The following is a 25,923-nucleotide window of genomic DNA, read 5'->3' on the forward strand; positions in this document are numbered from 1 at the left end:
TATGTCTTCTTTGGAGAAATGTCTATTTAGGTCTTCTGCCCATTGTTGGATTGGGTTGTTTGTTTAATATTGAGCTGCATGAGCTGTTTATATATTTTGGAGATTAATCCTTTGTCCGTAGATTCGTTTGCAAATATTTTCTCCCATTCTGAGGGTTGTCTTTTCGTCTTGTTTATGGTTTCCTTTGCTGTGCAAAAGCTTTTAAGTTTCATTAGGTCCCATTTGTTTATTTTTGTTTTTATTTCCATTGCTCTAAGAGGTGGATCAAAAAAGATCTTGCTGTGATTTATGTCAAAGAGTGTTCTTCCTATGTTTTCCTCTAAGAGTTTTATAGTGTCCGGTCTTACATTTAGGTCTCTTATCCATTTTGAGTTTATTTTTGTGTATGGTGTTAGGGAGTATTCTAATTTCCTTCTTTCACATGTACTGTCCAGTTTTCCCAGCACCACTTATTGAAGAGACTGTCTTTTCTCCATTGTATATCCTTGCCTCCTTTTTCATAGATTAATTGACCATAGGTGTGTGGGTTTATCTCTGGGCTTTCTATCTTGTTCCATTGATCTTTGTTTCTGTTTTTATGCCAGTACCATATTTTCTGGATTACTGTAGCTTTGTAGTATAGTCTGAAGTCAGGGAGTCTGATTCCTCCAGCTCCGTTTTTTTTTCCCACAAGACTGCTTTTGCTATTTGGGGTCTTTCATGTCTCCATACAAATTTTAAGATTATTTGTTCTAATTCTGTAAAAAATGCCATTGGTAATTTGATAGAGATTGCATTGAATCTGTATATTGCTTTGGGTAGTGTAGTCATTTTCACAATATTGACTTTTCCAATCCAAGAACATGGTATATCTCTCCATCTTTTGGTATCATCTTTACTTTCGTTCATCAGTGTCTTATAGTTTTCTGCATACAGGTCTTTTGTTTCCCTAGGAGGGTTTATTGCTAGGTATTTTATTCTTTTCGTTGCAATGGTAAATGGGAGTGTTCCCTTAATTTCTCTTTCAGAGTTTTCATCATTAGTGTATAGGAATGCAAGAGATTTCTGTGCATTAATTTTGTGTCCTGCTACTTTACCAAATTCATTGATTAGCTCTAGTAGTTTTCTAGTGGCCTTTTTAGGATTCTTTATGTATAGTATCATGTCATCTGCAAACAGTGACAGTTTTACTTCTTCTCTTCCAATTTGTATTCCTTTTATTTCTTTTTCTTCTCTGATTGCCATGACTAGGACTTCCAAAACTATGTTGAATAATAGTGGTGAGAGTGGACATCCTTGTCTTGTTCCTGATCTTAGAGGAAATGCTTTCAGTTTTTCACCATTGAGAATGAGGTTTGCTGTGGGTTTGTCATATATGGCCTTTATTATGTTTAGGTAAGTTCCCTCTATGCCTACTTTCTGGATGGTTTTTATCATAAATGGGTGTTGAATTTTGTTAGAAGCGTTTTCTGCATCTATTGAGATGATCATATGGTTTTCCTTCTTCAATTTGTTAATATCACATTGATTGATTTGCATATATTGAAGAATCCTTGCATCCCTGGGTAAATCCCACTTGATCATGGTGTATGATCCTTTTTATGTGTTGTTGGAGTCTGTTGGCTAGTTTTTTGTTGAGTATTTTTGCATGTATATTCATCAGTGATATTGGTCTGTAATTTTCTTTTTTTGTAGTATCTTTGTCTGGTTTTGGTATCAGAGTGATGGTGGCCTCATAGAATGAGTTTGGGAGTGTTCCTTCCTCTGCGATTTTTTGGAAGAGTTTGAGAAGGATGGGTGTTATCTCTTCTCTAAATGTTTCATAGAATTCATCTGTGAAGCCATCTGGTTCTGGACTTTTGTTTGTTGGAAGATTTTTAATCACAGTTTCAATTTCATTACTTGTGATTTGTCTGTTCATACTTTCTATTTCTTCCTGGTTCAGTCTTGGATGGTTATACCTTTGTAAGAATTTGTCCATTTCTTCCAGGTTGTCCATTTGATTGGCATAGAGTTGCTTGTAGTAGTCTCTTAGGATGCTTTGTATTTCTGTGGTTTCTGTTGTAACTTCTCCTTGTTCATTTCTAATTTTAGTGATTTGAGACCTCTCCCTCTTTTTCTTGATGTGTCTGGCTAATGGTTTATCAATTTTGTTTATCTTCTCAAAGAACCAGCTTTTAGTTTTATTGATCTTTGCTATTGTTTTCTTTGTTTCTATTTCATTTATTTCTGCTCTGATCTTGATGATTTCTTTCCTTCTGCTAACTTTGGGTTTTGTTTGTTCTTCTTTCTCTCGTTCCTTTAGGTTTAACGTTAGATTGTTTATTTGAGATTTTTCTTGTTTCTTGAAGTAGCCTCGTATTGCTGTAAACTTCTCTCTTAGAACTGCTTTTGGTGCATCCCATAGGTTTTGGATCGTCGTGTTTTCATTGTCATTTGTCTCTAGGTATTTTTTGATTTCCTCTTTGATTTTTTCAGTGATCTCTTGTTTATTTAGTAATGTATTGTTTAGCCTTCATGTGTTTGTGTTTTTATGTTTTTTTCCCTGTAATTGATTTCTAATCTCATAGCGTTGTGGTCATTAAAGATGCTTGATATGAGTTCAATTTTCTTAACTTTACTGAGGCTTGGTTTGTGACCCAAGATGTGATCTGTCCTGGAGAATGTTCCATCCGCACTTGAGAGGAAAGTGTAATCTGCGCTTTTTGGATGGAATGTCCTATAAATATCAATTAAATCTATCAGGTCTATGTGTCATTTAAATTGTGTTTCCTTATTAATTTTCTGTTTGGATGATCTGTCCATTGTTGTAAGTGAGGTGTTAAAGTCCCCCACTATTGTGTTACTGTCGATTTCCTCTTTTATAGCTGTTAGCAGTGGCCTTATGTATTGAGATGCTCCTATGTTGGGTGCATATATGTTTATAATTGTTATATCTTCTCCTTGGATTGATTCCTTGATCATTATGTAGTGTCCTTCCTTGTCTCTTGTAACATTCTTTATTTTAAAGTCTATTTTATCTCATATAAGTATAGCTACTGCAGCTTTCTTTTGATTTCCATTTGCATGGAATATCCTTTTCCATCCCCTCACTTTCAGTCTGTTGTGTCCCTAGGTCTGAAGTGAGTCTCTTGTAGACAGCATATATATGGTTCTCTTTTTGTATCCATTCAGCAAGCCTATGTCTTTTGATTGGAGCATTTAATCCATTCATGTTTAAGGTAATTATTGACATGTATGTACCTATGACCATTTTCTTAATTGTTTTGTTTTTGTTTTTGTAGGTCCTTTTGTTCTCTTGTGTTTCCCACTTAGAGAAGTTCCTTTAGCATTTGTTTTAGAGCTCGTTTGGTGGTGCTGAATTTTCTTAGCTTTTGCTTGTCTGTAAAGCTTTTGATTTCTCCGTCAAATCTGAATGAGATCCTTGCCGGGTAGAGTAATCTTGGTTGTAGGTTTTCCCTTTCATCACTTTAAGTATATCATGCCACTCCCTTCTGGGTTGTAGAGTTTGTACTAAGAAATCAGCTGTTAACCTTATGGGGATTCCCTTGTATGTTATTTGTCGTTTTTCCCTTGCTGCTTTCAATAATTTTTCTTTGTCTTTAATTTTTGTCAATTTGATTACTATGTGTCTCAGCATGTTTCTCCTCGGGTTTATCCTGTATGGGACTCTCTGCGCTTCCTGGACTTGGGTGGCTATTTCCTTTCCTATGTTAGGGAAGTTTTCGACTGTAGTCTCTTCAGATATTTTCTCGGGTCCTTTCTCTCTCTCTGTTCTCCTTCTTGGACCCCTGTTATGCGAATGTTGTTGCGTTTAATGTTGTCTCTTAGGCTGTCTTCATTTCTTTTCATTCTTTTTTCTTTATTCTGTTCCGAGGCAGTGAATTCCACCATTCTGTCTTCCAGGTCACTTATCCGTTCTTCTGCCTCAGATATTCTGCTGTTGATTCCTTCTAGTGTAGCTTTCATTTCAGTTATTGTATTGTTCATCTCTGTGTGTTTGTTCTTTAATTCTTCTAGGTCTTTGTTAAACATTTCTTGCATCTTCTCGATCTTTGCCTCCATTCTTTTTCCGAGGTCCTGGATCATCTTCACTATCGTTATTCTGAATTCTTTTTCTGGATGGTTGCCTGTCTCCACTTCATTTAGTTGTTTTTCTGGGGTTTTATCTTGTTCCTTCATCTGGTACCTATCCCTCTCCCTTTTTATCTTGTCTGTCTTTTTTTTTTTTTTTTTTTTTTGTGGTACGCGGGCCTCTCACTGTTGTGGCTCCTCCCGTTGTGGAGCACAGGCTCCAGACGCGCAGGCGCAGTGGCCATGGCTCATGGGCCCAGCCGCTCTATGGCATGTGGGATCTTCCCAGACCAGGATACGAAGCTGTTTCCCCTGCATCGGCAGGCAGACTCTCAACCACTGCGCCACCAGGGAAGCCCTGTCTGTCTTTCTTTGAATGTGGTTTTTGTTCCACAAGCTGCAGGGTTGTAGTTCTTTTTGCTTCTGCTGTCTGCCCTCTGATGGATGAGGCTATCTAAGAGGCTTGTGTAAGTTTCCTGATGGGAGGGACTAGTTGTGGGGTAGAGCTGACTGTTGCTCTGGTGGGCAAAGCTCAGTAAAAGTTTAATCTGCTTGACTGTTGATGAGTGGGGCTGGGTTCCCTCCCTGTTGGTTGTTTGGCTTGAGGCAACCCAACAGTGGAGCCTACCTGGGCTCTTTGGTGGGGCTAATGACAGACTCTTGGAGGGCCCTCACCAAGGAGTACTTCCCAGAACATCTGCTACCAGTGTCCTTGTCCCCACGGTGAGCCACAGCCACCCCCCTCCTCTGCAGGAGACCCTCCAACATTAGCAGGTAGGTCTGGTTCAATCTTCCCTGGGGTCACTGCTCCTTCCTCTGGGTCCTAATGCGCTCCCTACTTTGTGTGTGCCCTACAAGAGCGGGGTCTCTGTTTCCCCCAGTCCTGTCGAAGTCCTGCAGTCAATTCCCACTAGGCTTCAAAGTCTGATTCTCTAGGAATTCCGCCTCTCATTGCCAGACCCCCAGGTTGGGAAGCCTGACGTGGGGCTCAGAACCTTCACTCCAGTGGGTGGACTTCTGTGCTATAAGTGTTCTGCAGTCTGTGAGTCACCCACCCAGCAGTTATGGGATTTGATTTTATTGTGATTGCGCCCCTCCTACCGTCTCATGGTGGCTTCTTCTTTGTCTGTGGATATGGGGTGTCTTTTTTGGTGAGTTCCAATCTCTTCTTGTCGATGATTGTCCAGCAGCTAGTTGTGATTCTGGTGTTCTCGCAAGAGGGAGTGAGGGCACGTCCTTCTACTCCACCATCTTGGTTTCTCTCAGGTCAATCTTTTAGATGTATGATAAATGAAGGGATAGTTAGCATAGAAAATTGGTGATAATAAAGGAAAGATATATGAAATTATAGGTTTATTGCAGGTTGAATTGGTGAATTGAAATTTTTTTTGAACCTATACGATTTGGAATGGTTTATGTTGGGTTACATTTTTTTGCTCAAAGAATAGTTGGTTGGAAACATGCCACTTTAACAAATACTACTTTTTCTCCCATCTAAAAAGTTGTAATGGAGGTTTAGTGGTACATTGGCTTCCTAAAGACAACCTTTTAGGTATTTTGTTATGGATTTCTATAATACAGTATACTTGAGTACAATGAGATTTCATTTTGGAAATCTATACTATAATCTATAACCTCTACTTAAAGACTTACAACTAACCTATACTTTACCTAAAATTGTTGGGAAAAGATGTAATTAAATACTTTTACCTCATATGGAATCAGAAAGTTTAGAATTCATCATGCTTGAATATGTTAGTGATGGAAAACATTTTTAAAAAATAAGGTATGCTTAGCAATTTTATTCAGTTGGTAAATTCTAACGAATGTGTAATTTTTGTTTTGTTTCCTATACAGCATCGTTACTTATTCCTGCTGGTAAAACTCTTCCCACTTTTACCACAGCAGAACTGGTATGTATCTTATTTAAGAGATATATATATATATTTTTAATTTTTCTTTTCAGCTTTAAAACAGTTTGTCATTCTACAATGCAAAGCCTGAATAAGGACAAAATATAATCAGACAGTATATAGTATTAAATAGCATTTTCAGTATGGTATGGCAAAAATTGTGTTACGTCATTTCTGTCCCTACCAACTTTGTGGTATTACGTGCATTTAAAAATCTATTCTTTTCTTTTTTTTGAATTTTATTTATTTTTTTATACAGCACGTTCTTATTAGTCATCCATTTTATGCACATCAGTGTATACATGTCAATCCCAATCTCCCAATTCATCACACCCCCCACACCCCCCACCGCTTTCCCCCTTGGTGTCCATACATTTGTTCTCTACATCTGTGTGTCAATTTCTGCCCTGAAGACCAGTTCATCTGTACCATTTTTCTAGGTTACACATATATGCGTTAATATACGACATTTTTTTTTCTCTTTGTGACTTACTTCACTCTGTCTCAGAGTCTCTAGATTCATCCACGTCTCTATAAATGACCCAATTTCGTTCCTTTTTATGGCTGAGTAATAGTCCAGTGTATATATGTACCACATCTTCTTTATCCACTTGTCTGTCGATGGGCATTTAGGTTGCTTCCATGACCTGGCTATTGTAAATAGTGCTGCAGTGAACATTGGGGTGCATGTGTCTTTTTGAATTATGGTTTTCTCTGGGTATATGCCCAGTAGTGGGATTGCTGGGTCATATGGAAACTCTACTTTTAGTTTTTTAAGGAACCTCCGTACTGTTCTGCATAGTGGCTGTATCAATTTACATTCCCACCAACAGTGCAAGAGGGTTCCCTTTTCTCCACACCCTCTCCAGCATTTGTTGTTGGTAGGTTTTCTTTCCTTTTTTTTTTGCGGTACGTGGGCCTCTCACTGCTGTGGCCTCTCCCATTGCGGAGCACAGGCTCCAGACGTGCAGACTCAGTGGCCATGGCTCATGGACCCAGCCGCTCCACGGTACGCGGGATTCTCCCAGACCGGGGCATGAACCCACGTCCCCTGCATCGGCAGGCGGACTCTCAACCACTGCGCCACCAGGGAAGCCCGTTTGTAGGTTTTCTGATGATGCCAGTTCTAACTGGTGTGAGGTGTAGTTTTGATTTGCATTTCTCTAATAATTAATGACGTTAAGCAGCTTTTCATGTGCTTCGTGGGCATCTGTATGTCCTCTTTGGAGAAATGTCTATTTAGGTCTTCTGCCCATTTTTTGATTGGGTTGTTTGTTATTTTAATATTGAGCTGCAAGAGCCGTTTATATATTTTGGAGATTAATCCTTTGTCCATTGATTGATTTGCAAATATTTTTTCCCATTCTGAGGGTTGTCTTTTTGTCTTGTTTGTAGTTTGCTTTGCAAAAAGGTTTGAAGTTTCACTAGGTCCCATTTGTTTGTTTTTATTTCCATTACTCTAGGAGGTGGATCATAAAGGATCTTGCTTTAATTTTTGTCAAAGAGTGTTCTTCCTATGTTCTACTCTAAGAGTTTTATAGTGTCTGGTCTTACATTTTAGGTCTCGAATCATTTTGAGTTTATTTTTGTGTATGGTGTTAGGGAGTGTTCTAATTTCATTCTTTTACATGTAGCTGTCCAGTTTTCCCAGCACCACTTATTGAAGAGACTGTCTTTTCTCCATTGTATATCCTTGCCTCCTTTTTCATAGATTAGTTGACCATAGGTGTGTGGGTTTATCTCTGGGCTTTCTGTCCTGTTCCATTGATCTATATTTCTGTTTTTCTGCCAGTACCATATTGTCTTCATTACTGTAGCTTTGTAGTATAGTCTGAAGTCAGGGAGTCTGATTCCTCCAGCTCCGTTTTTTTCCCTCAAGACTGCTTTTGCTATTCGGGGTCTTTCATGTCTCCATACAAATTTTAAGATTTTTTATTCTAGTTCTGTAAAAAATGCTGTTGGTAATTTGATAAGTATTTCATTGATCTGTAGATTGCTTTGGGTAGTATAGTCATTTTCGCAATGTTGATTCTTCCAATCCAAGAACATGGTATATCTCTCCATCTGTTTCATCTTAAATTCCTTTCATAACTGTCTTAAAGTATTCTGCATACAGGTCTTTTGTCTCCTTAGGTAGGTTTATTCCTAGGTATTTGATTCTTTTTGTTGCAGTGGTAAATTGGAGTGTTTCCTTATTTCTCTTTCAGATTTTTCTTCATTAGTATATAGGAATGCAAGAGATTTCTGTGCATTAATTTTGTATCCTGCTACTTTACCGAATTCATTGATTAACTCTAGTAGTTTTCTGGTAGCATCCTTAGGATTCTTTATGTTTACTATCATGTCATCTGCAAACAGTGACAGCTTTACTTCTTCTTTTCTGATTTGGATTCCTTTTATTTCTTTTTCTTCCCTGATTGCTGTGGCTAAAACTTCCAAAACTATACTGAATAATAATGGTGAAAGTGGACAACTTTGTCTTGTTCCTGATCTTAAAGGAAATGCTTTCAGTTTTTCACCATTGAGAACAATGTTGGCTGTGGATTTGTCATATATGGTCTTTATTATGTTCAGGTAAGTTCCCTCTCTGCCTACTTTTTGGATGGTTTTTATCATAAATGGGTGTTGAATTTTGTCAAAAGCTTTTTCTGCATCTATTGAGATGATCATATGGTTTTTATTCTTTGTTAATATGGTGTATTGCATTGATTGATTTGCGTATATTGAAGAATCCTTGCATCCCTGGTATAAATCCCACTTGATCATCATGTATGATCCTTTTAATATGTTGTTGTATTCTGTGCTAGTATTTTGTTGAGGATTTTTGCATCTATATTCATCAGTGATATTGGTCTGTCATTTTCTTTTTTTTGTAGTATCTTTGTCTGGTTTTGGTATCAGGGTGATGGCGGCCTCATAGAATGAGTTTGGGAGTGTTCCTTCCTCTGCAGTTTTTTGGGAGAGTTTGAGAAGAATGGATGTTAGCTCTTCTCTGAATGTTTGATAGAATTCATCTGTGAAGCCATCTGGTTCTGGACTTTTGTTTGTTGGAAGATTTTTAATCACAGTTTCAATTTCAGTGCTTGTGATTGGTCTGTTCATATTTTCTATTTCTTCCTGGTTCAATCTTGGAAGGTTATACCTTTCTAAGAATTTGTCCATTTTTTCCAGGTTGTTCATTTTATTGGCATAGAGTTGCTTGTAGTCTCTTAGGATGCTTTGTATTTCTGTGGTGTCTGTTGTATCTTCTCCTTGTTCATTTCTAATTTTAGTGATATGAGTCCTCTCCCTCTTTTTCCATTTTTTTTTGCGGTACGCGGGCCTCTCACTGTTGTGGCCTCTCCCATGGCGGAGCACAGGCTCCGGATGTGCAGGCTCAGTGGCCATGGCTCACAGGCCCAGCCGCTCCGCGGCATGTGGGATCTTCCCAGACCGAGGCACGAACCCGCATCCCCTGCATTGGCAGGCGGACTCTCAACCGCTGCGCCACCAGGGAAGCCCTCCCTCTTTTTCCTGATGAGTCTGGCCAGTGGTTTATCAATTTTGTTTATCTTCTCAAAGAACCAGCTTTTAGTTTTATTGATCTTTGCTATTGTTTTCTTTGTTTCTATTTCATTTATTTCTGCTCTGATCTTGATGATTTCTTTCCTTCTGCTAACTTTGGGTTTTGTTTGTTCTTCTTTCTCTAGTTCCTTTAGTTGTAAGGTTAGATTGTTTTTTTGAGATTTTTCTTTTTCTTGAGGTAGGCTTGTATAGCATAAACTTCCCTCTTAGAACTGCTTTTTCTGCATCCCGTAGGTTTTGGATCATCTGTTTTCATTATCATTTGTCTCTAGTTATTTTTTGATTTCCTCTTTGATTTCTTCAGTGATCTCTTGTTTATTTAGTAATGTATTGTTTAGCCTCCATGTGTTTGTGTTTTTATGTTTTTTTTCCCCTGTAATTGATTTCTAATCTCATAGCGTTGTGGTCAGAAAAGATGCTTGATATGATTTCAGTTTTCTTAAATTTACTGAGGCTTGATTTGTGACCCAAGATGTGATCTGTCCTGGAGAATGTTCCATCTGCACTTGAGAGGAAAGTGTAATCTGTCATTTTTGGATGGAATGTCCTATAAATATCAATTAAATCTATCAGGTCTATTGTGTCATTTAAAGCTTGTGTTTCCATATTAATTTTCTGTTTGGATGATCTGTCCATTGTTGTAAGTGAGGTGTTAAAGTCCCCCACTATTATTGTGTTACTGTCGATTTCCACTTTTAGAGCTGTTAGCAGTGGCCTTATGTATTGAGGTGCTCCTATGTTGGGTGCATATTGTAAGGCCAACTGGCCCAAGGCAGGGGAATACAATCAGATTCACAGGTTGCATCAGAATGAAATTCTCCGGACCACCCAGTTCCAGAAACTTCCCTGGAGACATTCAGGACCACCCAGTTCCAGAAACTGCCCTGGAGCCATTCGGGACCACCCAGTTCCAGAAACTGACCTGGGGACTTTGAACCCAGCCCAGCCTTCCCGCCTTTCGAGGGGCGGGACTAACGGTCCCCCAGGATACCCGAAAAGACCACCAAATAAGGAATACCCTGCACCCTCCCAGATTCACCACACCCCTTTCGCTTCTTCCCCTATAAAATCTTGCCCAACCCTTGCCCAGGTGCGACTTCTCTGGCCCCTTTCTCTCGGACCAGTGAACCTCGCCCGGGAGCGCTCCCTAATAAAGCTCACTTGAAGCTTTCCTCTGTTTCGCGGTGCTGTTTGTTAAGATCCGACCTTACACATATATGTTTATAATTGTTATATCTTCTCCTTGGATTGATCCCTTGATCATTATGTAGTGTCCTTCCTTGTCTCTTATAACATTCTTTATTTTAAAGTCTGTTTTATCTGCTGTGAGTGTAGCTACTCCAGCTTTCTTTTTATTTCCGTTTGCGTGGAATATTTTTCCATCCCCTCACTTTCAGTCTGTATGTGTCCCTAAGGTCTGAAGTGGGTCTCTTGTAGACAGCGTATATATGTGTCTCATTTTTGTATCCATTCAGCAAGGCTGTGTCTTTTGGGTGGAGCATTTAATCCATTCATGTTTAATTACCGATATGTATGTTCCTATTACTATTTTCTTAATTGTTTTGGGTTTGGTTTTTAGGTCTTTTTCTTCTCTTGTGTTTCCCACTTAGAGAATTTCCTTTAGCATTTGTTTTAGAGCTCGTTTGGTGGTGCTGAATTCTCTTAGCTTTTGCTTGTCTGTAAAGCTTTTGATTTCTCCTTCAAATCTGAATGAGATCCTTGCCGGGTAGAGTAATCTTGGTTGTAAGTATTCCCTTTCATCACTTTAAGTATATCATGCCACTCCCTTCTGGGTTGTAGAGTTTGTACTGAGAAATCAGCTGTTAACCTTGTGGGAGTTCCCTTGTATGTTGTTTGTTGTTTTTCCCTTGCTGCTTTCAGTAATTTTTCTTTGTCTTTAATTTTTGCCAATTTGATTACTGTGTGTCTCGGTGTGTTTCTCCTTGCGTTTATCCTGTATGGGACTCTCTGCACTTCCTGGACTTGGGTGGCTATTTCCTTTCCCATGTTAGGGAAGTTTTCGACTGTAGTCTCTTCAGATATTTTCTCGGGTCCTTTCTCTCTCTCTGTTCTCCTTCTTGGACCCCTGTTATGCGAATGTTGTTGCGTTTAATGTTGTCTCTTAGGCTGTCTTCATTTCTTTTCATTCTTTTTTCTTTATTCTGTTCCGAGGCAGTGAATTCCACCATTCTGTCTTCCAGGTCACTTACCCGTTCTTCTGCCTCAGTTTTTCTGCTATTGATTCCTTTTAGTGTATTTTTCATTTCAGTTATTGTGTTGTTCATCTCTGTTTGTTTATTCTTTAATTCTTCTAGATCTTTGTTAAACATTTCTTGCATCTTTTCGATCTTTGCCTCCATTCTTTTTCTGAGGTTCTGGATCATCTTCACTATCATTATTCTGAATTCTTTTTCTGGATGGTTGCCTGTCTCCACTTTATTTAGTTGTTTTTCTGGGGTTTTATCTTGTTCCTTCATCTGGTACATAGCCCTCTGCCTTTTCATCTTGTCTACCTTACTGTGAATATGGTTATTGTTCCTTAGGCTGCAGGATTGTAGTTCTTCTTGCTTCTGCTGTCTGCCCTCTGGTGCATGAGGCTATCTAAGAGGCTTGTGCAAGCTTCCTGATGGGAGGGACTGGTGGTGGGTAGAGCTGGGTGTTGCTGTGGTGTGCAGAGCTCAGTAAAAGTTTAATCCACTTGTCTGCTAATGGGTGGGGCTGTGTTCCCTCCCTCTTGGTTGTTTGGCCTGAGGCAACCCAACTTTGGAGACTTCCCAGGCTCTTTGGTGGGGCTAATGGCGGACTCTGGGAGGGCTCATGCCAAGGAGTACTTCCCAGAACGTCTGCTACCAGTGTCCTTGTCCCCATGGTGAGCCACAGCCACCACCTGTCTCTGCAGGAGACCCTCCAACACTAACAGGTAGGTCTGGTTCTGTCTCGTATGCGGTCACTGCTCCTTCCCCTGGGTCCCAACATGCACACTACTTTGTGTTTGCCCTCCAAGTGTGGAGTCTCTGTTTCCCCCAGTCCTGTCAAAGTCCTGCAATCAATTCCCGCTAGCCTTCCAAGTGTGATTCTCTAGGAATTCCTCCTCCTGTTGCCGGACCCCCAGATTGGGAAGCCTGATGTGGGGCTCAGAACCTTCACTCCAGGGGGTGGACTTCTGTGGTCTAAGTGTTCTCCAGTTTGTGAGTCACCCAGCCTGCAGTTATGGGATTTGATTTTATTGTGATTGTGCTCCTCCTGCCGTCTCATTGTGGCTTCTCCTGTGTCTTTGGGTGTGGGATATCTTTTTTGGTGAGTTCCAGTGTCTTCCTGTCGATGATTGTTCAGCAGTTAGTTGTGTTTCTGGTGTTGTTGCAAGGGGGACTGAGAGCACGTCCTTCTATTCTGCCATCTTGAACCAATATCTAAGATATATTTTAACAGAGATGCCCCAGTTTTAGTGAATGGTGGCAGAAGGCTGGGCAGAGATGTAATTTGTAATCCTCCTGTTGAATGAGAAAAGATGTGGTAAGGGATGAGGAGATAGAAACAGCTCCTATAACATAGGTGTTGCAAAAATTCAGGAGTTCCAGAATTAATATTTTCTTACCAACTTTTCCTGTCTTCCAGAGCAGTTGTTAGCATCTGCCAAGACTGTGCCTACAAGGTTACGAAATTTCCTAACTACATTGTATGGAGTTTTAATACACTGTATAATGTTACATACTTGGTGGATCCTAAATAGATGATTTTGATACGAATGTTTTTCTGATTTTTTTTCCCCTAGGGTTGAGGCACATCATAATTCTTCCTTTTATTTAAGTGGAATATTTTGGTTATTTTTTTACCATTGTATAATAGAGGTTAGATTTCCTCCCCCCCGGGATTTGGGGGCAGAAGATAAAATTAAAACTTATATATAGAAAATTGAGTACTTTTTAGGTGGGGCAAAATAGAACTTTTTCTCTGTTACCTTTCTTTGAAGGTAAAACGTGATATATAAAGTTTTTCATTTTCTTTCAGCCCATGAGCTTCCTTTCTAGGGTACAGGATTTTAGTAGGCCATTTATTTCTATTTCTTCATTAAGAACAAACAAAAAGTATAGCCCTTACTAGGATTTTTGGGAAGAATGGTGCTGGTTTTGATATGAAACCAGTGAAGAAATATCTCTGCCTTTGAAATTCTTGGCAATACCTTTTCTCCTCATTAAAGAAATAATATACTTCTAAAGAGTAAAACCAAACAAATTTATAAAGTAAAAAGTGATAGAGCCCTGTAGTATTATAACCCAAAGATAACTGTTTTAACTGTATGATGTATATCCATTTAGACTTCTTTCATTAAAGAAAGTTAACCTTAATTTTCAGGGTAAAAGCAGGATCATTCTCTGTACTGTTTCCGTAATTTTTTTTTAAACTTAGTAATATAGATGGACTGTTTTCAATGCCAGTTAAATATTGATTAGCCTTAGTGGATGTATCAAGTTTAATTAACCAGTCTTTTGTTTATGGACATTTAAATTCTTGCTAGTGTTTTTCTAATATAGCATTCCAGTGATTACACTTGTAGATATGTCTTGGTGTATTTGTGTGATAATCAGGTAATCACGATAAATTCCTAGAAGTAGAATTTCTGGGTCAAAGATTATGCATGTTTTCAGTTTTCGTATATGTTACAAAATTGGCCTCTGAAAGGATTGTACCATATACACTCATAAGCAGTGGTCTGAGAGAACTGATTTTTATCACATCCTTACCAACATTGGCTATTATTAATCAATCTTTTAAATTTTTGCAGGTCTAGTAGGCAAAAACTTTTTTTGTCTTTTCATTTAGTATTAAAAATGTAAAACCCTACGGTTTAATTATTCCAAAATAAAAATTATACACTGTTGTGTTATCTGTTTTAAAATAACATTAGTGATCAACTTACAGACTAGAGGACTCCTATAAACAGCTGTGGTTCTTAAAATATCTGGGTATCAGTGGCCCACGCAAAGCTGTGTTGTGGGCAAGTTTTATGAGTCAGTGTTCATGTTATTTATGAAGCCTTACTGACTTCATTGCTAATAGCCATAGAACAGAATTCCTTTTATTTTATTTTATGTATTTTTTATTTTTTTGCGGTACACGGGCCTCTCACCGCCGCGGCCTCTTCCGTTGCGGAGCACAGGCTCTGGACGCGCAGGCTCAGCGGCCATGGCTCACGGCCCCAGCCGCTCGGCAGCATGTGGGATCCTCCCGGACCGGGGCACGAACCCGTGTCCCCTGCATCGGCAGGCAGACTCTCAACCACTGCGCCACCAGGGAAGCCCAGAATTCCTTTTATTTTTAATGAGATGATCTAAATCAAATATTAAAAAGTTGTTTTATTCAGAGAACTCAGCCCTAATGTTAAGTGCTACTATTGTCCTGTTGACCTTAGTCAGATTTTTTTTATCCTCCGTAAGATCAGGAAAAAAAGGTTCAAGTAAAGGCTTTTTCTAACTTTCTAATATGAAATTTTCATATCTAGGGCACCTCAAACTCCAGTGCAAACTTTACTTTTCCTGGTTATCCTGTTCATGTACCAGCAGGTGTGACATTACAGACGGCATCTGGTAAGAGTATAGTTTAAAAATATTTTGTTTTTAGCTTTGGTACTAACTTCTGGGTCTTAACTTTAATGATTTTAAATAAACTGTATACCACAAGTTATTGAAGTTATAGGAACTTTTAATAAAACTTATTTAAAAATAATAAATGGTCGTTTTTATTGTTATGGAAGCAGTCTACCACGAAATACACTAAGCCTGTCTACTAAGGCAGGTACTAAGCTTGTCCTATATTTCACTTCCAGTTCTCATCCCAACATTGTGTAAGATGCTTTATATAGGTTTTCTCTAATTCAAGTCAGTTACCTGAATTTTGACACACATGTGTCCCGGCTAGCTTTAATCAAGAAAATCTAAAGATTAGATTTATCAACCTTTGCCTCCTTTCTTATTGGAGATTGTATAAGAATATTTGAAAAATTTGGAGATTAACCTCTGCTTTTCAAAGAACTGTTTCTTCATTTGAAAGAGAATCATATCTATTTTTTGGGTTGTTACAGAGTTTAAGCAAGCACCTGACTCAATGCTCAAAAAATAAATTTCTTCTTTCTTCTGGTTAGTATTATTTTAAAGGAAAGAGGGGGGAAATTTGATACCTTTTGAAATTATTAAACCCTTTTTGGATGTCCTTGTCTTATAGTTGTTATGTGGTATCTTACATCTTAACTATATGAAATACATTCTCCATGGTTAGGTTTCTTAAAATCCCAATTTGGGTTGTTAACACTGTAATTTATTAAACAATGGGAGAGGTTCATGGAATAAATATTGGTAGCCTGTATGTGTCTCAAAATGTGCCATATAAGCAATAGTGGGAAATGGCTAGAGTTAAAGCAAGATATATTTAATTTTAAAAAATAAGAGTAATATATATTTATTATAGAAAACACAAAAAATCTGAAAAATAAAAGGAAAACTCCTAGAGGTAACCACTATTAACATATTGACGTATTTCCTCCCAGCCTCCTGTGCATGAGATTTTTTTTTTAGGAAATTTAAAGGAAATTAGGATTCTGTTATACTTATAGTTTTGTTTTCTTCTTTTTTTTTTTCTTCTTCTTTTTAAGGTTACCTTTATAAAGTTAATGTACCAATTATGGTGACACAGACTTCTGGAAGAGCAAGTATTCTTCAGCATCCGTTTCAGCAAGTATTTCAGCAGCTTGGGCAGCCTTCAATAATACAGACCAGTATTCCACAATTAAACCCGTGGTGTCTTCAAGTAACTACTGAAAAATCACAGAGAATGGAAACTGTGCTCCAACAACCTGTAGTTCTTCGTTCTGGGACAGTGGATAGGAAACGTTTAGAAAATGCTACTGGTGATACTCTTTTACATCCTGGAAATCAGCATAAAATCATGTCTGAAGCTTTACTGAGTCAGCCGGAAAACTCTCAGTATATCAGCCTTTCAGGTGTTGTATTTCCTCCACAGCTCTCTCAAATGGATTCTAATGTGGAGCCAGTGCTCGGTGTTTCAGCTAGCATGACTCAAAATCTGCATGGTGGGCCCCTGTCCACAGGCCCTCATGGGGCTCAGCACCAGCACACGCCTGATGTTCAGCTTCGTGTTCTTAAAGATAGGATATGTGGATGGGATTCTGTAAAGCAGCCAAGAAATACAGAGGAGCCCAGCAGCCTGCCTGTCTCAAAGAAGGTAGTTCTATGTTCAATTTAATGGAATTAGGAGATAAACAGTAGCCAGTGATTAGATGTCCTGAGTGTTTTTTTTTAAACTGTAAGGTTACTCAAAAGCATGTTTTGTTTTTCCCTTTAGAAGATTCTTTCTTTATTATTTTTAGTATAACTATCAGTTTTTAAATGTATTCATGCTCAGCATTTCTAAACTTTTAGTTTCAATTAATGAATTAGAATATTTCTTTAAAGAAAATGCATTTGTTTTAAGGTAATCCATTTACCTCTCCCTTACATTGTGAGAATTGTTTTTTGTCTGCAGATAAAATTTAAGATTCAGAAATGCATTCTAGTAATTAAATGAGTGTTTTGAGGTAATTCATTGTCATACTTAATATACAAAAGAGGTTCAAAGTATTTTTTTTCTTGCTCTACCTAATTTTCCTAAACTCCCATATGAAAGTTTTCTCTACATGAGGAATTATCTTGCTAGTAAATACTTTGTTTCTCCGTTTGCTAAAATACTAGTTAACTTAATTTCTTTTGGAATTCAAACCACTAAAAAATAGCTCCTAATTAGCCTTCCATATTAAAAATAGGTTTACATTATTAATTTCCAAGGAATTCATAGTGATGGCAGAAAGATTCATGGAGAATTTCACATGGTAAAATTTAAAAATCTTGCATTATCTTTTTACAAATGTAAAATTATGTCTTACAGCTAACTCCATTTATACAATTTAGTGACATATGACAAATAAAGGTTTGTGTCTCTAGCTAATGGTTTAGTGGTCCTTTAGAACCGCTGTACAAATCTGTAGCATTGTAGTAGGTAAGTGTCACCTTAACATTTTTCTAGGTAGAAGGGGAAGGTACAGGGTACAGTGAAGGATAATGAACAAAGAATATGTCTATCAGAAACCATTTGACTTGTTTTAGAATATTTCAGATGTTTGATGAAGCCTGTTCAAAATCTTTTAGCAAGTCTGTTTTTGGTTTAGTTTGGTATAATGTATTAAGGTTAAAATGTTTATTGAGTGTTCATTATATTTTTCACATAATATATAAAATTAAGAAATGGAGGATAAACTCATAATTATGAAACATTTGGTTTTGAGGGAAAATAACTGTAAAATAAGCGTTTGTTTTTATCACTTGGAATATAACTTTTAGAGGCATTTTTCTCCTGCACTCTGTATGAACTTTGAAGATTTCTGGTGTGATGATTCAAGGACTTATTCTACTTACTTATTAGATGTCACATTGTACTTTGTTCTGATATGGGGAAGTAGATTAGTTAAGGGAGATTAAGGATTGTTTAGGGGTTAGTGGTTAAGAGTTTAAGCTTTAAAGCCACAATAGGTTCAAATTCTAGATTTACCACTTACAAGCAAGCTAGGTAATGTTGCTTTCTGAAATTCAGTCATAAGTCTGTAAACTGGGCATTAAACCAAGCTCATAATGTTTAGAATTATCAGAGATGTATAGAGTTTTTGATAGCTCTGTCACCATAATAAGCTTTAGATTAGTGCTATTATGCTTTATGGGCATGTGATATATTAGATAACTTTTCATATAACTTGTTGCTTGGTTTTAAAATCTATGTTTAAAACACAAACATCCAAACAGTCAAAAGAATTTAATTTATAACATTTTAAAAAACTTACTGTAGGTTAACTTAAAATAGTAATCTGGTAAAGTTTATGCTGATTGAATTTTCAGAAAATTTTATAAATAGCTCTCTATAAGTAGCTTTTCAGAAATTCTTATTGCTTAAAGCAAGTTACAATTAGCCCTACTTATTTACTTTTCCTGTGTAGACTGCCAGAGATCTTAAGTTTTTATGTAGGTTTAGCATTATTACTGTTTCATAAAATATATTCCTGACAATTTTTGACGTGTTCCTATTTTAAAGTGCATATTACTATGTTAAGTTTTTCCTCAGTGTAGGAATTTTGTTTGCTAATCTTATAATGCTATAGAAAATTAGAAACTCAGGTCTTCATTGGAACTGCAAAAAGTAGGAGCAGAAGGAGAGAAACGGGTAGGGTGGTGTATCTTCTCCAGCTCCTTTTTATTTCTTGCTGGCTCTCCCCACCATCTTCATTGCCCTCTCTCCCAAATATTATCATTTCTGCTACCTTCTCTTTTAATTATTTACCTTTCTGACTGCTTCCTCTTATCTCCTTTGTGAGCTCCTCTTTATCTGACCTTGCTGTTTCCTAAGGTTCTAGCCTCAGCCCATTTCTCTTCTTACTTCATGTTTTTCCTGGGCAATCTCATGCATTATCGTGGTTTTTAACTATGACCTGCTTGTTGATGACTGCATTTTCAGCCCAGTTATTCCCTTGAGCTTCATTCTCATGTCTGTTTCCTTTCTAGACAGCTCTCCCTGAATGTTATAATAAGTCATTGTTTCCTCATCAGAGATACTGCATAGTACCACTGCCCACCTGGTCTCCCAAGCTAAAGACTACAATGACTTTTTGGCCCCCTTTCCCCCTCATCCTCCTTATGTCATGTGCTTTTGAGAATTATTATTATTATTTTAATTATTATTAGTTTTTTTGTGGTACGCGGGCCTCTCACTGTTGTGGCCTCTCCCATGGCGGAGCACAGGCTCTGGACGCGCAGGCTCAGCGGCCATGGCTCACGGGCCCAGGCGCTCCGCGGCATGTGGGACCTTCCCGGACCAGGGCACGAACCCGTGTCCCCTGCATCGGCAGGCGGACTCTCAACCACTGAGCCACTAGGGAAGCCTGAGAATTATTTTTATTTATTTATTTTAGGCCACGCCATGTGGTATGTGGGATCCCAGTTCCCCAACCAGGGATCGAACCTGTGCCCCCTACACTGGGAGTGCAGAGTCTTAACCACTGGACTGCCAGGGAAGTCCTTTAGAAATTATTTTAAAAATTGAAAAAAAAATTTGTAAAGTATATACAGTGGACCCTTGAGCAGTGCAAGGGTTAGGGACACTGAGCTCCACGCAGTCAAAAATCTGCATCTGACTTTATAGTTAACCCTCTGTATCCGTGATTCCGCATCCACGGATTCAACCAGTCACAGACCTTGTAGTATGTATTTATTGAAAACAATCCACGTATAAATGGACCTGCGCATTTCAAACCCATGTTGTTCAAGGGACCTCGGTATAACATAAAATTTACCATTTTAACCATTTTTAGGTGTACAGTTCAATGGCATTAAGCATGTTCACATTATTGTGCAACCATCACTACTATCCATCTCTAGAACTTTCTAATCATCCCAAACTGAAATTCTGTACCCTTTTTTATCCCCTCCATTCAGCTCCTGGTAACTTCTACTTTTTGTTTCTATAAATTTGACTACTACTAGGTACCTCGTGAGTGGTATCATACAATATTTGTACTTTTGTGACTGGCTTAGTTTGCTTAGCACATTTTCAAGGGTCATTCATGTAGCATATATGGGGATTTCATTCCTTTTAAAGGCTGAATCATATAACTTTTGACAACTTTTAAAACCAAATATTTCTGGGATCTTTTTCCTCTTCTCCATCCCTATTGCCATTGCCCTAATTGTCTCTCAATTGGGACAATATAGTTTCTAACTAATTTATTAGCCTGTAGTCTCTGCTGGTTCTTACTCCACTCCTTCCAGTCCATCCATCCTAGAGGTTAAAGCCTTCAGGGATCAGAAATGTTTTGAATTCCTTCTCTATCCCTTAATAACTACATGACTTGGGCAAGCTACTATTTCCTCGTTTGTAAAATAAAGATCCTAGTAGCTACCATAGAATTGTGGTGGTGGGAGGATTATGTGAGATAATCAGCGTGAAGTGCTCAGCAGTATACTGCCTAGCATATGGTAAGAGCTCAGTGAGTATTAGCTATGACCTCTGCTCCTCATGGCTACCATAGATTTACTCAGCATGCAGCCTGCTTAACATGTCGCTGACTGCCTATCAGCTACAGGATAAAATTGAAGCTCCTTGAAAAAAAAATTAATAAACAGAAATCTCAATTAAATAGAGTTGGGAGACCTGAGGGGGGCATTCTCACGCCCTGTGACAATAGCAGAGCCCAACTAGAAGACTCCGCTTCTATCCTGACAACAACTTAACCAATGAAGAGCTGTGGACTCTGTTTACTGTAGCCCTCCCAACTTCCTTTTCTTCTCTATATAAGCTTCCTTCCTTCGAGGGGACTTGCATGTGGCTCGCCATGGTTGCACACCCCACATTTCTGCTGATCCTGAATAAACCTATCTTTGCCTGAGAAATATCTGGCAGTCTGTTTTTTTTTAGGTCAGTATTCTTAATGTGGCATACGAGGACCTCCATGTTCTTTTTTGGCCAGAGTTTCTCATTTGCTCTTTATTTCATGCCTACTACTTTATTGGTAACAACAAACTGTGAGCAATGATCTGTGTTAACCGCAAGAAAGGATGGCGGCAGAAAAGCCAGGCACAAAGCAGAGGGGATAACGAAAGCAAAGAGAGGCAGGAGACAACAAAGTTAATTCCTACTTACCCATTTATTTCTTCCTCCAGAAATCTTACTTAATACCTTTCTATCTGCCCTCTCCCCTTTCATTATTAGGTTGGATGTATCTCTTCTGTGTTATCATAGCACCTTATGTGTGTATCTGTCATAATGTAGTTAAGAGATGCATTAAAATGTCCTGTGTGCATTGAGAGGTACATTTTATTAATCTTTGTATACCCAACACCTAAGAATACACACACACACACACACACATATATATTCATATATATATTCTCTTTAAAAGAAGAGGATCTATGACTAGTTTACTTGGCTCAATAGTTCTCAACTCTGGCTAAATATTAGAATTATTGGGGCATTAAAAAAATGTTCAAGTCTGGCCCAAGGGATATGGATCTAATTGGTCTGGAGTGCGGTCCACTTACTATTGTTGGAGTTTTCTGAGGTGATTGTAATACATAGTTAAGATTAAGAACGACTGATCTAGCTAAATATCAATTTATGAATGAAAAATGGATGGAGTGAGGGGATTAGAGAATATATAACTTTAAGAGCTTTTATTTTCCAATCCATTCTGATACTCTTCTAAAAGATAAAATATCATACCAATAGTTATTTGAATTCATGATTCAGTTAATTGAGCACATAATTTTTGAGTCACTGTATGCTACTTCTAAATGAATATCTCTAAATCAGATTTTTAAACCAGGTATGTGACATTTTTATTTCTTTAGAGGAAAAAAACCAATTTAACAAGATACATGACATTTTTATTTCTTTAGAGGAAAAAAGCCAATTTAACAAGATACTTTTTTTTTGTATTTGTCAGAATATGTTGAGGTATATTTCATCCCAAATAAGAGTAGAGTGGCATGGGATGCTACTTACATGGTTAGGTAATATATAATCATTATTGCCATTATGTTGTGGGAGATAGCTGGATTAAGTTTCTGTTAAGAATTAAAGATGTTCCCTTCCATTATGATTATAGGCAACTGAATTTCACATAGTTTAGTTTGAAAATGTGAAGAGAAAATATGTTATAGCTTAGGCTTCTCCTGTTTTATCTTTATTCCCACATATGCGTATGAAGTTGTATCAGTCCTTACCAACCATTAGAAAAATATTGTCCTTTCATTAGGGGAAAGCTTAAGTTGAAAAGGTTGGAAGCTGTATTTGGCAAATAAAGCTTTATCTTGAAGCGTCCTATGCATTTGCTCATTGTACTGCCCAGCCACAGAAGCTGTATGCAATTGAAAAGACCTTGGGTGAAGCTGAGAATCTTGGAAATCATTGAGCTGGTTTGTTTAGAGCAGAGAAAGAAAACTAAAGCAGTGCTTCTGTCAGATGACGTCATCTGCACTAGAACTGTTGACATTTCTTCACGTTCAGCGAGAACTCATAGAAGAATCAGCAGTGACTTTTCTTTAACATTCAGCAGGATAAAAATACCAGTACTTCTCAGGGCAGCCGACATCTGATTTTAATCATGTTTGCACATTGGCACAGTAAAAAATTCCTGTGTTGTGAGACCTTTTTTTGAAACTGGAAACTGACATCTTTGTAATAATGAAGTTTTTATAGATTAACAGAATTTGGTACTCTCTGTACTGATGGAGCCCTGAGATGCTTGGCAACACATGGTTTTGCTGCTTCAGTGGAGAGAGTATTTCAATGTCTGTTTCAGCACATGGCATACCTTAGTGCTGAGACCCAGCCAATAATTCTAAAAGAAGTTTTGTCGGCTGCCGTGACACTCAAATGCATTCGAATTTAATTGAATTATTAAATTTTCCAATTTAATGATTTAAATTGATTTAATGATTTCCAATTTAATTTCCAGTCATTATCTTTTCCAAGACATTTGTCAAAAAGTGTGGGGAAAATGTTCTATTCTTTTTTATGCAGATTTTTTATGGCTTTTCAAAGGACAGTACTTGAAGCCCTTAATTGATCCTTGGGGAGACATTAACTATTGTTGAGAGACAGTGGAAACCTCCTAATAACAATTTGACTTGGAGGAGTTCATTGATCTATGTAGTGGATGTTTGCCATATGAAAGGCTTAAATCTTCCTATTCATGGGCCTGTGGTATCAATTATGGATGTTGCTGCAAAACTGCCTGCTATTTTGGTTAAACTACCACCTTGGAAAAGGAGATTGGAGTCAGATAATCATATGAACTTTCTCATGCTTGGTGGAAGTGCTTCTGAAGAAAGAAGTTGAGAGTGACGAAACTCTTTTGCAGTTATTGATATTAAATTTGGATTTGTAATCTTACTCTTTTCCCAGAATAAAGAGGACCTCACTGATATAGGTAAAATAAGATGATGCTACGTGAATTCAATTACAAGACTCCTGGAATCTTTAATATTCCTTAATAAGCTTATACTAATCTGGTAAAGTACCATGGGAGCGCTGATTCATTTTGTAACAAAAGATCTTGCGGTTTAAGGTTTTCAGTACTTGTTGCTATTAACATGAAAAGCCAATTCCAACATGTGATTAGGCCCATGACTAACCTTACCATAATTTACTTTTCACCCAATCAGATTTATTGGGGTAGTATCTACATACAGTAAAGTTCACCTTTATTTAGGTGTACAGTTTTTAGATGTACTTATGAATTTTGTCAAAACACTTGGAGTTATATAACCAGTATCACAGTTGAGATACAGAACATTTCCATCACCCCAAAGAGGTCCCTTAGGCCCCTGTGTAGCCAATACCCTCCCTTCACATCTGGTCCCTGGCACTCACTGATGTGTTTTCTTTTGGTATAGGCTTGCCTTTTTCAGAATGTCAAACAAATGGAACCATGCATTATGTAACTTTAATATGATATATTCGCAATTCATTCATGTTTTTGCATATGTTAGTGTATTCCCTTGTGCCACAATTTGGTTATCCATTCACCATTTGGACATTTGGATGTTTCCAGTTTGGGCATTTGTGAACGAATCCCCTAAAAACATTCATGTGTGGGCTTGTGGGTTTCCTCCCTTCCTTTCTCTCTCGCTCCCTCCCTTCCTTCCTTTTTGGTGTGGACTTAGGTTTTCTTTACTTTTGAGTAAATACCTAGGAGTGGGATTTCTAGGTCATATGATACCTGTATGCTTATAAGAAACTGCCAAACTCATTTCCAAAGTGGCTGTATTCCCAGCAGCAGTGTATGGTGGAATGCAAATTTCTGCTCCCAGTGGGTAAGAGTTGTAGTTGCTTCATGTCCTTGCTATTTAACGCTGTCTTTAGGAGAGGAGAATTTTGTGATTTTGATGAAGTCTAATTTATTCTTTTTTCCTTTTGATTTCTGCTAATGTGTCTTATCTAACCAAAGGTTGTGAAGATCATTGAATGCTTCTAAAAACTTTATGGATTTTACATTTAGGACTGTGATCCGTTTTTGAGTTAATTTTTGTGTATAGTGCAAGGTTAGGGTTTAGGTGTTTTTTTTTTTGCATATGGATATTCAGTTGTTTTAGCATTATTTGTTAAAAAGACTAGCCTGTCTCCATTGAGTTGCCTAAATCACATTGAGTGTTTAAAGCACGTTCACCTTTAATGAAAATCAGTTATAATGTATGTTGGTTTATATCTGGACTTCCACTCTGTTTCATTAATTCATGTGTCTGTCTTTTCACTAGCACCACACTGTCTTGATTATGTCAGCTTTGTAGTAAGTCTGGACATCAGAGAGTATGAGTTTCTTGTTTTTTTTTTTTAAAGAAGATGTTGGGGGTAGGAGTTTATTAATTAATTTATTTATTTTTGCTGTGTTGGGTCTTCGTTTCTGTGCGAGGGCTTTCTCTAGTTGTGGCAAGTGGAGGCCACTCTTCATCGTGGTGCGCCGGCCTCTCACTGTTGTGGCCTCTCTCGTCGTGGAGCACAGGCTCCAGTTGCGCAGGCTCAGTAGTTGTGGCTCACGGGCCTAGTTGCTCTGCGGCATGTGGGATCCTCCCAGACCAGGGCTCGAACCCGTGTCCCCTGCATTGGCGGGCAGATTCTCAACCACTGCGCCACCAGGGAAGCCCTGAGTTTCTTAGCTTTATTCTTTTTCAAAGTTATTTTGGTTATTCTAATTCTTTGCTTTTCCATATAAATGTTAGAATGAACTTGTCATTTTTTACAAAAAAAGCTGCTGGGATTCTGATACAGGTTTTGTTGGATCTATAGATCAACAAGGGGAGAATTGACATCTTCACAATGAGTGTTCCAATTTATTGCTACATTTTTTATTGAGGTCTTTGACTTTTAAAGTTTTATAGTTCTCAACATACGTATATTGCACATATTCTATTTTTATCTAAGTGTTTCATGGTTTTGGGTGCTGTCATAAATAATAATACACACCATAAAGCACAACGTTATTTATATTTTAAGCTTCATTTGCATTAATTTTAAAAATATTATTTTCAAAGGTAGGATTATTGAGGAAAAAAGCTAAAAATTTCCGTGGTTCTTCAAGTACATTGCCACAATAGTTTCAAGAGGTTGTGCAATTTTTCCTGCCACCAGCACTCTTTATCAGTTTTACCACATACTTGACAGTTTACACCATTGATTTTGTCTATTGTAAAAATTTACCTTTTAACCATTTTTTACTGTACAGTTCAATGGCATTAGGTGCAGTCACATTCTTGTGCAACAGTCCTCACCATCCATCTCTGGAACATTTTTTATTTTCCCAAAT

The 25,923-nt window shown here is 37.8% G+C and overlaps 1 protein-coding gene across 1 annotated transcript in view; it reads left to right on the forward strand.

The window, feature by feature from the left end:
- The window catches only part of GTF2A1L (general transcription factor IIA subunit 1 like), a gene marked incomplete at both ends in the record, with an annotated part of 60,393 nt that overhangs the window by 18,235 nt on the left and 16,235 nt on the right, over positions 1–25,923 (forward strand). The window contains 3 exons of the mRNA XM_082851680.1: positions 5,911–5,966; positions 15,031–15,115; positions 16,177–16,766. Of these exons, the coding sequence (XP_082707806.1) occupies positions 5,911–5,966; positions 15,031–15,115; positions 16,177–16,766 (731 nt within the window). The remainder of the gene's footprint in view (positions 1–5,910; positions 5,967–15,030; positions 15,116–16,176; positions 16,767–25,923) is intronic.

Source organism: Leucopleurus acutus (assembly GCF_964270905.1).
Source record: "Leucopleurus acutus genome assembly, chromosome: 12".
NCBI lineage: Eukaryota > Metazoa > Chordata > Mammalia > Artiodactyla > Delphinidae > Leucopleurus > Leucopleurus acutus.